This window comes from Trichosurus vulpecula, chromosome 3 (genome assembly GCF_011100635.1).
Source record: "Trichosurus vulpecula isolate mTriVul1 chromosome 3, mTriVul1.pri, whole genome shotgun sequence".
NCBI classification, from domain to species: domain Eukaryota; kingdom Metazoa; phylum Chordata; class Mammalia; order Diprotodontia; family Phalangeridae; genus Trichosurus; species Trichosurus vulpecula.
The window spans coordinates 344566687-344578918 of record NC_050575.1 but is presented as its reverse complement, the minus strand read 5'-3'; the positions used below and the strand labels follow the sequence as shown (position 1 = coordinate 344578918).

General features: G+C 41.9%; 1 protein-coding gene across 1 annotated transcript in view; it reads right to left on the bottom strand.

Annotated features, from left to right (window-relative positions):
- KCNK12 (potassium two pore domain channel subfamily K member 12) overlaps positions 1-11969 on the bottom strand; it is a 52113-nt gene extending 40144 nt beyond the window's left edge. Inside the window, exon 1 of the mRNA XM_036748124.1 lies at positions 11588-11969. Within this exon, the coding sequence (XP_036604019.1) occupies positions 11588-11969 (382 nt within the window). The remainder of the gene's footprint in view (positions 1-11587) is intronic.
- Between the last annotated feature and the right edge of the window lie 263 nt (positions 11970-12232).

The window sequence follows — 12232 nt, the reverse complement described above, 5'->3', positions numbered from 1 at the left end:
GGAAGGTAAAGTGCTCCGGCAATGGATGTGAGGTGGTATTATGAAGAAGGGAAGATTTCGGCTGGGAAGATAAGGCATGCAGACTAAAAAGTTCAATAACAATCCAGTTGTTATTACATAACAGCACCAGACAGAAATACAAGGTGTGTCACAAGAATTGGCGTTTGATTGATTGACCAGAGAACTAAAGATGACATCCCTGTAGGAAATCATGGAGGCCTCAGGAGGCTGAAGAAAAGAAACATGACATTGACAAATATGGTCAGGAGTATAAGAAAATCAGGGAAGGTTCCTGGACACCCCTGCTGTCCTGAAGGAGGACAGAGAGCTCACCAAGTCAGGGTTACACTTGGGCCTAATTAGTGCTTGACTTGTTTTAAGTATATTTAGCTAAGGTCAAGTAGGACTTCACTAATGGTAAAGCTGTGCTTAAATCCAGCCTTGAACACATACCAGTTCTATGACCCTGGGCCAGTCACTTCACAGCTGTCTGCCTCAGTTTCCTGAACTGTAAAATGGGGCAAATAATAGCACCTACTTCAAAGGGTTGTTTGAGGTTCAAATGAGATAGTATTTGTGGTTAGCTTAGAGCCCAGCACATAGTAGGTGTTTAATAAATCCTTATTTCTATCTTTCCTGCACTCAGTGCCTGCAAGAGAATGGCCTTCCTTGTACTGGTGGAAACTATTAATTATTATTACTTAATGATAGGATTTTTCAAAGATCACATACTGGGGTGGGGGAGAGAAGATGAAGGGAGACAGTGGGGATCTGCAGGGCAAATTATTAAAGAGAACCTATAATAAAAATGTCTATCATTAATATAGCACCTACTATGTGCTAGGCATTGTGCTAAACCCTTTACAAATATTATCTCATTTGATCCTCACAACAACCCTTCGAAGTAGATGCTATTCTGATCCCCGAAGATACAGGTTAATTGACTTGCCTAAGGTCACATACCTAGTAAGTGTCTGATGCTGGATTTGAACTCTGGTCTTCCTGAATCCAGGTCTACAGGCTCACTTGCAACCTGAGGACATAGTGTGAAGAATGCTGACCTACACAAATTGCTGTGCGACCTTGAACAATTCGCTCAATTTCTCTAGTCTGCTGTTTGAGAAGGTTGGACTTGGCGATCTCTAAGGAAAGATTTCCTAACCCATATTCTACTATGGACTGGGAAAATATCTAAACGTTTTATGTCCAATCACTCTGTCCTCTGAAGCATTAGTATGTTGTTTTTTAGATGTTCAGGGGAAGGAACAGGGATAGGGTTGGGAGACACAGGATCAAGGGGGAGGAAGAAGAGGGGGAAAGGGATGGTCAATTTGTTACAATCATAGGCTTTAAGAAGTAAGGATCTTTGGCCATGAATGCAAAAATTGTGTGCATCGGTGGTCAAGCAACGTAATGTTTCTCAAGGTCCCTTCTTAAACAAGAAAAGCTGGTCACCTGAGCTTCGTCGATCATTGAAGATTCTCATCCCATCCAGCCATCCACCCAGGCCATCTTAATCTGCCCAACCATGGCTGCTGCCTTGTTTCTCCTCACCTAGAGAAAAGTTGGCACTCTGGGCTTCCAGAATCTATGGCCCCAGTCTCTGGGGAAGTTAACCTACTTACTCAGCTTTGGAATTAACATCCCGGGGCTGACCTGTCTTGAGTAATTGCAAACTTGACGAGCTCACTATACCATCTAACCTGTTCCAGACCAGATAAGGTGATGCTTCACATCTCATCCAGCTAACATCTTGCCATCGGCCTTGCCACGAGGCATTTCGGTCTTGCGACCAATCCCTCATCCAGCTTCTCGCCTCTTGATCTCAGTTATCAAATAAACAGTACTATGGCTTTTGGAAGGGTATGTCATTTGGCTTCTCTATGGACCAACTCACCATCCCAGGGATTCACCAAACCAAAACTCTCTTCCCTGGCCACACCCTCCTTATTAGAATATAAGTTCCTTGAGATCAGGAACTATCTCACTATTCTTTGTCTTCCCAATGCTGAGCACAGTGCCTGGCATGTAGTAGGCACTTAATCAATGTTAACTGAATGACTGAAAGACTGACTTGTTTTTTATTCCCATTGCTTGTCATAGTGCCTGTCCCAGAGTAAAGGCCTAATGAGTGCTTTCTCATTTTTTGAGCTCAGCATCAGTTAAATATTTGCTCTGTAAATAAACTGAGAACTAGTTATCTCCCCAACTCCAACAAGAAATTTAGTGAGCAGTCAAACGCGCAGCCTGGAATTTGATGTGTAAAAGAGCCAGGACAGTCTATTTCTGGTATCTGAAGCTGACTGGCTGCAGAAGGAGGGCAGTCGAGACCACATGATGGCTGCTTGTGAAACTAGGCCTGGATTCTGGTTTAGACTCAGAAAGAGCCCAAATTTTCTTATCTGTGAAACAGGTGTGATAAGATTTGTGCTATCTAATTTACAGGGTTATTTTGTGGAAAGTACTTTATGGACTTTGAAGGAGTATCTGAATGTTAGTTATTAGTATTATTTCTAAGGTTCCTTCCAACTCTAAATTCTATAATCCTAAAGTGTGTTTCCTGAGGAGTATAGCAAGAGAGTAACAAGAGGATAAACCACTGGTTGGTGAATACTTCAGACAAATTGAATGGGAAAGAGAGAAAGAGAGGACAGGTGAGGGTAGTATTTCTAAGTACTAGAGCCAAAGACATTTCCTAGAAAGGGCTGAAATAAGGGAATTGGATGTGGATTGTGTATGCAGGAGGAACTATGTGTCAGCCAAGGCAAGCGGTGTCTAGATGCAGAAAAAGATCTGTAATCTTCTTTGTTCTTATACTTGTATAATTTATTTTTATTGCTTTGTTTTTTTCTTCATTTGCTAGTAAATGTTCCTTTTAAGAACTCCTATCTTGTTCCTTATGTAAGGGGAAAAGGAGAATTTTTTGCATACTTTGGACAAGATAGTGTCTTGAAATATCCTGAAAGGCCAGACCTGCTTTGTTTTTGATTACAGATCCTGGGAAGAGCTGATAGAATTGAGAAAGACAGAGCAGAGAGGTCAAAGGCCAGATGGGAGAGAGCTGTGTACAAGTGTGGCTGCTGCTGACTTATTCCCATTTGGGGTTTCCTTCATGGTTTGGATTATACCTCTGCTGAACTTCATTGGGGAAAGTCACAATATACTGATGACTGAGCCATTAAGCATTTATAGAAAGTCCCTTGTTTTTCCCCCCTTAATGCTCTAAAAGGGGTAAGGTATTGGCCTGGAGCATAGTAAAGGAAGTAGTCACAGAATTGTAGCATCATGGACGTCAAGCTGGAAGGGCCCTTAGAGGACATATAATCCAATAGTTCTATTTTACAGATGAGAAAACTGAGGCCCAGAGAGGTTAAATAACTCACCCAAGGACACACAAGTAATGAGGTAGTAAGGTAGTTGAATGGTAGAATTGGAATTCAAACCCAAGTCTCATGCTAAACTCTAAATCTGATACTTTTTCTACTGTGCTCTGTTGCCTTAAAGATGAGCCAAGATCCTAAGACTAGGTTTCCAGGTTTGTATGGTCCTGCTGAATGTGAGAGCCAAACTTCCTGTGGAAATGATGTCATTTACAGTCAGTCAACCAAGACACATTTATTATTCACCTACTATGTGCCAGTGACAGAGCTAAGCCCTGCAGATACAAAGGAAGACAAAAGGACACCTTACAGATGCATGCATCTCCTATCCTACTTCTTGACCCAGCTCCAGGTCTCCACAAAGGAGCAGCTACCTGCCTCCGAGGGGTTCCTGCTTTCATCCACACAGATGCCTCCTCATATATTCTCCAGGGCCCCAGGATTTTTTTCCCCTTATACCAAGTGAGCAAACTCACCAATCAGTATCAAGGTAAAACAGATTTTACCTTGGTGAAGCAGAGGAAGCTAGTAGTGCAGTGAATAAAGGACTGGGCCACTAGTCAGGAAGATCTGAGTTCAAATCTGACCTTAGGTACTTCCTAGCTGTGTGACCCAAGGCATGTCATTTAAATTCTGTTTGCCTGAATTTTTTGAGCTGTAAAATGTGTATAATTAACAGCACTTACCTTGTGGGGTTACTATGAGGATCAAATGAAATAATATTTGTAAAAAGTGCTTAGCACACAGTAGGCACTATAAAAAAGCTTGTTCCTTCTATGAACGGAATTGTGATTTTTAAATTATAAGTATATTTGTTACACACATCATATTGATTAATATAAAAAGCATAATTTCCGTTGGTAATTTTCATAAATGTGACCTCATCTTTGCCTAGGAGACTGTGCTTGTCATTTAGAAATCTCCAATACCTTTTCCTTCTCTACCAAGTCATGTCCTTCCAACCTCTAACATTCTGCTCAAACTCATCTCCTCCAGGAAACCATTCTTAGTTAATCTCACTGGGCCCTGACTGCTCCATTCACCCTGCATCCTCGTCACCATCACGTATCCTATGCAGGACAGCTATAATTGATTAGTAGCACCCTTGTTTATCTATTTTGTTCACCTCTACGTCCTCAGCTTGTTTCAGGGTGCTTGTGTCCTGCACCATCCTATAAATGATCACCTTGAGGGGAGAAGACCACAGCTCTTTTCAGTCCAGACACAATCCATGGGTTCTGTTTAGTTGAAGGGGCCTTCAACAAAGAGAGGGAATAAGGGAGGCCTGTATTCTAGTCCTAGCTTTTCTACTAACTAGTTGAGTGACCTTAGGAAATCACTTACTGTTTCTAAGTCTCAGTTTTCTCACCTGAAAAAGCTTTTTTTAAGTCCCAATTAAAATCCCTTCTTTTGTTGGAAGTCCCTAATCCCTCTAAATTCTAGTACTTTCCCTCCATTAACTACTTCCTATTTATTCCACACAAAGCTTGTTTCGTATATATTTGCTTGCACATTGTCTCTACCATTAGACTGTAAGCTTCTTGAGGGCAGTCACTCTCCTTTGCTTCTTTTTGTACCTACGGCACTTAGTATAGTGCCTGGCGCATAGTAGGTAGTTTATAAGTGTTTGTTGATTGATTGACTATAACATGAGGAAGTTAGACAAAATGATTTTTCTAAGGTTCCTTTTAAGAAAGCATTTTTATCTCTGGAATTTTCTCTTCATTTAGGAAGATGGTTATCAATGACTGGGATCTTTTTGCACCCTAAAAATGGTATTATTATCATAGAGGCTATAAGGCCAGGCTGATGTCCAGTAAACCAGCAGGGTCCAAGTCCCAGGCATTCTCTCCTCCAGGCCAGGTCATCCCCAGGTACATATGGGTGGTGGGGAAAGATACAGGACTTGGCATGTAGTAGATGCTTAATGAATGCTTCCTAGAGAGAAGATAAAATTCTCTTGTTGTACCACATCCCATAATTCTCTAGTAGTTATTTCACTTCTTAAACACTTCACAATAATGCTCTTTTCTATGCCCAGGACTTCTCTGAGGGGACAGCTATCATTAAGGAGAGGGAGCTAATATATATTCGCCAGGGCCTGGACAGGTACCAACAGACCTATCTGGACCCCTTACTCACAGGAATTTCTGCCCCTGGCATGGAGCTTAACATAGGCCACAGCCAATCTACCACAACAGAACTTGTAGTTCAGCCGCAGGGACCTAATTCACTGAATTTGCTAAATCTCCCCTGAGTGTGTGTGTTTGTGTGTATGATATAGACAGGATATTTTGCAGGGATTCTTAAGCAGTTTCATGTGTCATGGATCCTTTTGGCAGTCTGGTAAAGCCTTAGGACCCCTTCTTAAATGCATAAAATAAAATATGCAGAATTACAGAAGAAACTAATTATACTGAAACATGATTATCAATTTAAAAACATGTTCACAGGTGCCAGGTTAAGAACTCCTAACCTAAAATAATAAACTCCCTCTTCAACACTGGAAAAATAAACAAGAGAGATTTTCTCTCTCTTCAAAAATATATTCTATTACAGGTTAAAAGCATCTTTCTTAAAGAGCTCCAATGTGCCTAAACAAGAGCTTCCCAGTTGGAGAGCATATGTGTCAGAGGAGAACTGATGTTTTAATACTGCCTTGACATTTAGGTCTTTTAACATCTCAATTTCCTTTGTGGCAGAAACATTTATTTTTAAAAATCCACATTTATATGATGGGAGGGAAAAGTTAGTCCTTGTTATGAATCTGATGGTTGGATAATTAAGCATCCCTAATTCTGAAAGCAGCAAACTCAATTATTCTGTGCCAAGCGTGACACCTCTCACACCTTCTTCTCTGAGTCTAGGATAGCGGCATGATTAGAAGTTCTGCAGCTAAAATACACTTCCCGAGAACTGAATAACAGGAGGCAAAAATATTTCTGTTTATAACAAGCTGCCATTTGAAGAAGATTTTTAAATATGTTCCTCTTCCACACACACAAATCTGACAGCAGTTGCATAATTAAAGCCCCAACAGGCAGTTTCTTTTAATCCATTCAAGTAAATCAGTGCAAAATCCTTTAGGAAGTAAAATGATGAATTGTTTAAGTCATGCTAGATTATTTCAAACATATGTAAGTGAAGAAAATGCACAGGATTCCTCTCCTCCAAGATGTTGAGAACAAAGCTATCCTTATTAGCCTCCTTGAAACAGCTCTGAACAACGTGGCTGGGGCTACATCCTTCATAGGATCATAAATTTAGACCTCAGAACTAACCAGTGTAAACTCTTCCTTTTATAGATAAGGAAATTGAAGCTCAGAGAGGTTAAATCATTTGCCTAAAGTCACACAGGCAATATGTAGCAGAGCTGGGATTTGAACCCAGGTTCCCCTACTCATCTCTTTGTTTCAGATTCACATTAAAAAAAATTCAGCACATCTGATGATTTCTCTGTATTTCTGTTCAATCAATGTAAAAAAGGCAGAGAATTGACAGTTACATAGCTTTCTGAACCAGTGTAGCCTTATTAAGTGTATAAGTCAGATTTCCTTTTCACCTGCGCTATACATTTTGACTATTTACACAGCATAAGTCAACTCAGTAATTTGCCAGATCTTTTTTTATGCCATGTTAGATATGAACTTTGTCTGCAAAAATGGTCTAATGCCCAGATGTTGGGCACTTTATAGAGCAAATATTGAGGTGATTGACCAATTCCATTTTCCTCTGGGTCTTCTAGAATTGTGTCTTCCTGAAAGGGCACCTCAGTCCTTCTTGAAATTTGATCTCTTATGTCCTTTCTTCTGGGATGATGATATCATCATCATGTGTGTCAAAAGTCCGAGCATCTCATTTTATGCCTTACTCCCATCAGATCCTCCCCTGATAGGTCTAACATCTGTCCCCTCACTTTATCAGGAGGAAGTGTCTTTAGGACTCTGTTTCTTCCTCTGGGCTTCAAGCACAAATCTGTAAATTCCTGTCTACCCACAATGAGCAAAAAGCATATAGCTGCTTGTTCTCTGCTGTAAGACCACAGCTCCCTATGGTTTCCCATACTCACTGGTTCCTATCTCTGAGCCCTTGACTGTCTAGACTGTTTCAGTTTATTGCCCACTTGGCTTGTGATATTTTCCTGATCCTTCCAACCTAGATGATGGGGACTTTAGATGTCATCAACAGCAACTCCCTCTTTTTACGGATGAGGCTAAAGATTTTAAGAGACTTGCATAGGGTTACAAAGCTAGTAAGTACCCTAGGTAAGATTTGAACCAAAATTGACTTCACATACAACACCCTATCAATTATACCACATTACCTCCTCTTACAGCTTGCCTTACTACAGCCCAAAGTGGTGGAAGTGAGTGCCTGCTAAACTTCTGTTGCCTAGCAGGACTCTAGATTCTCACCTCCCTTTGCTACATCTACCCTGGTGCTGCCCCTAGCTCTGCCTCTTTCTATTTTCATCTGGGTGTTCTGGTACTGTGCAGACACAATCTTTTGAACAAGACAAAACAAAGTTTATTCTAAAGACATGCCTATCTATATACCTTAAATGGATTATCAAGTCATTTGAGCTATCTTAACAAATGACCATGTAATTGACTGGCAGGTAATAATCAGTAACAATATGTTAAGATGGAAAAAAAAATTATTTAACACATAGAGTGCTTTAAGGTGTACAGAGTGTATTGCATATATGATTTCATTTGAACCTCACAAAAACTCTCTGAGGTAGGAATTATCATTATCACCATTTTGCAGATAAGGAAACTGAAGCTGATAGGGGTTTGGTGACTTGTTGGGGGTCATGTAGGTACTAACAAAAGGTTGAGATACAGACTGACCACAGCATCTACACACGGTGCAAGCCTTGCCATGTGGAAAACAAGGTTTGACCTTTTGATCAAGAATACCATATTCTAGAGACTCAAGGGAATCATTAAACTGAATTAATGTAGCATAAAGAAGGAAAAAAATTTAATTAGATCATGTAGACAACCAAACCAGATCATGTAAGCCTAACAAATTCCATATTTGTAAATGAATTACATAAGTTGCCTGGGTGAGTCAAGCAAAAAAAGTGGATATTTGTTCATTTTCTATTCCACTTAGTGCTGAGAAGGCAGAGCCCTGATTGCTGATTTGGGACATACCCCTGGGCCCTCTGAACTGTTGGGCAGACAAAAGCGGCAGTGATAATAACAATGACTCTCAAGACTAAGGGGATTTCAGGGCAAGGAGCTGTGATGAGCAAGGAGCAGATGAGATTAGTATCATATATTAAGGAAACTGACATATTTAGGTTCTTTTCTTAACACAAGTCCATTCTCACAAAGAGAGGGTCTCTTTATTTGGCTACTTGCACTGTATCTTTATGCTGGGAAGAAGGGTCTCATTAAAAGAGGAGATCATTTTCAATTGTGGCCTCAAACCAACATTGGCAGGGACCCTGCTGTTCATATGGTCGTTTGAACAAACCGTAAGAAATCATTCCACCAAGTTTCCTGTGGGTTGGTTCTGTGGCCATGAATATAGATTCATTCTAAAACTAAAATTTTCCTGTAGCACATTTTAGAGGTGATGTGTGGGAGGAAGTAGAAAGTGTACCGGATTTGGATCCAAAGAATCTGGGTTTGAATCCCAGCTCTAGTGTTTACTACTTGTGTGACCTTAGGTAAGTCATCAGCCTCTCTGGGCTGCAATTTCCTTTCCGGTAAATGAAGGGGGAGAGAGAAGGAATAAGCATTTATCAAGTGCCTTCTATGTGCTAGGAACTGTGCTAAGCACTTTACAAAGATTATTTCCTTTGATCCTCACAACTACCCTGTGAGGTAGGTAATATTATGAACCCCACTTTACAGTTGAGGAAACTGAGGAAGACAGAGGTAAAGTGTGACTTGCCCAAGGTCGCAGAGCTAATAGGTGTATGAGGTTGGATTTGAACTCAGGTCTTCCTGTCATTAGGCCCAGCAGTTTATCTACTATAGCACCTAATTGGTAGTGGATTGGATTAGTCTATTTCTAAGATCCCTTCCAGTTCTAAATCCCATAACACTCATCTGGGTAATATGAAAGTACAGCCATACCCTTCAATGCATTGCTTGTGCAAATGTATCACTTTCCTGAAAAAAAAAACCAAACAGAACACTCTCAAACCCCAGAAAGATAATATAGTCCCTCTTGGCTTGACTATGGAGCAACCCAAAACTGGAGAAGGTAGAAAGACAAGGCATAGAACAATTTTCAAACATGAGATCTTGATTCTTTTTAAATAGCTGAAGCACGCTTTGGAAGTCCCATTCATGATATGTGCTGTGCCACTTTTGAGGTGGCAAGAGAAAGAGGGCTGACTAAGGCCTGCAGGACATCCACAGAGCACAAACACAATTACCCTCTCATGGGAACACATGGGCCAGAAGAATAAAGGTGACTGCCAACAACTGCATCTTCAGACAAGAGGATTCATCAGGGAGCCGAAGCATGTCATTAGGAGCAGTATGACATGTCTATTGCTTGTGTGCACAGGTGTTCTTTTGAATGGAATAATGAGGGTATAAAGGATCACAGTGCATTTATAACACTCAGGGTAGAGTCAATGTGAGTGTGCACATGATGTCATCTTTCAGCTGGCAGTGCCAGCGCTTTCAAAGCACTTTAAAACTCTAGTTACTATGGCAACTTGATGAAGCTCTTAAAAGGAACTTTTTTTTTGGTTATTTTGTATCTTTAATCACCATAACAACATAATATAGCTTTTAAAGTGTATTTTTATCCAGTTTGTGTTTGTCTTAGACAGTCTGCATTTGCCTCTTCCCTTAAAGAAAAACACATATAAAGCATGACACATGAAAAATCGTTGTAGGGAAAGGAGCCATTTATAGCCTCCACATATCTATATATCTATACCTTTACATATATAAAAATACATACATGTACACAACCAGATCCATCCATCCCCTTAGCCCCAAAAGAAACTTTTTGGTTTGTTTATATCCTGCATAGAGAATCTTACAAGACTAGTCACCAGTCCATTCCCCTGCCTCCCAGCTGGAAGTCACTGGCCCATCCCCAATCTTCGCCAGGGACAGAGATTCCACAAGTTCTTTTGCCTACACATACCAGTGTATCCCACCCTTCAGAAATGGCAAAGGGCAGCAAATGAGAAACAGGATGGCTGATCACATTTTTCCTTACTGCAATGAGGATCCTTCTCATTGGTCACTATGCAGCATCAAAGTGCCACCCTTCTCTAGAACCTATGGGACAGATCTGAAGTTCCACTGAATTGGAATAGAGCTGTTTCTTCAAAACTCTTTGAAGTGGTGAGTTATGAAAAAACACAGCAACTGCCAACTACACTTACATGTAACAATTGAACATAGGATTATATGGGAAAGTAATGGGAAAGTTATGGGGGAAGAATAGAAGAATGGTGAGGTATATGCGCTGAAGGAGTTTAGGGTAAAAAACTGAAGGCAAGTGAAAAAAGGGGAAGAATTTATCAAGAAAGTTAGGGAAAGCAAAGGCAAAAGAAATGGGAAAAGGTGCAGAAAAAGGAAAGACAGTGATGGAAAAAACGAAGGAACTTAAGGAAACAGAAATAGAGCATAAAAATGTTTGCTGATCAACATTTGTGATCTTACAGATTTGGAACTTTCATATTTAATGAATGTAAAGAAGGAAAAATTAGTCTATTAGAAGGACTTAGGGCCAAGGGGTTTGAGATAAAGGATTGTAAAGGAAAGAGAAGTGAGTAAGGAGAAGAGAAAGGAGATAGAAGAGGGGAAATAAGAGGAGGTGAGAGAAGGAGCAAAGAATTCTTAAGCTGAAAGGAACTTTAGCTCCATTTATTTAAAAAAAATTCAATTTACAAATGATGAAACTGAGGCCCAGAGAGACAAAGTAACTTGTTTGCAGGCCCTGACTCCCTACTTCCATGTCAGTGCTCTGCACCATGCAGGAAGAGGGGGAAAGATGAGAAAAGGAAAGAAGGGAAGGGAAGTGTCAGGAAGGGCCGGGGTAGGAGTAGAAAGAATCTAGAAGAAAGAAGGGAAAGGGAGAGGAAACAACAAGGAGGAGAAAGGGGGCAAATGAGAGGGGAAAGAAAAAGAGAGGAAGAAAGAAAAAAGAGGAAAGAAGAGAAGGAACGATGTGGGGAAAAGCAAAAGAGGGAAAGGACTACCGCGTGCGTTCCTCACCTATAGTTGACACCACGGTGCCCACAAAGTAGAAGGCTCCGGTGAAGTCCCAGCGCGGACGGAGAGCATCGGCTCGGATACCTGCAGCCAGGGCAGCTTCATAGTCTCGAAGGAAAGCGAGCAGCTCCTCCTCGCCCACGCCGTGCGCCGCGCTGAAGTTGCGCAGCGTAGCGCCCCAGCGCTCCCGCGCCGCTGCCTCAGAGGGACTCTCCAGGGCAGAGAAGACAGTGGCACCAGCCACCAGGTACAGGCCGATGAGCGCGGCCAGCAATACGAAGCGGCCAGTGTCCTCGTTGAGGTGAGAGCGGCGGCCGCAGCAGCAGCAGCAGAGCAGGAGGCGGCGGCAGCGGCGGGACTGGGGCCGGGGACTCCGGGCTGACATGGTCCGGACCTCAGCCCCTCGGGGGTAGCATGCTCGGCCGGAGGCGATACATGCCCCCAGCGGGTCGTACGGAAAGGATCCCGCCCAAGGAAGGAGAGCAAGGATGGTGACAATAGGGGTTGGGAAAGCCCAACCTCACCCCGTCTTTCCAGCCTCCCGCAGAGCCCCTTAACGCCACCCCCAAAGGGCCAGTCGGCTGTTGCCGGAAGGGCGGCTCCCGCCGTCTCCCCGGAGTCTCTAGGCACAGAACAGAGTCGACTGCC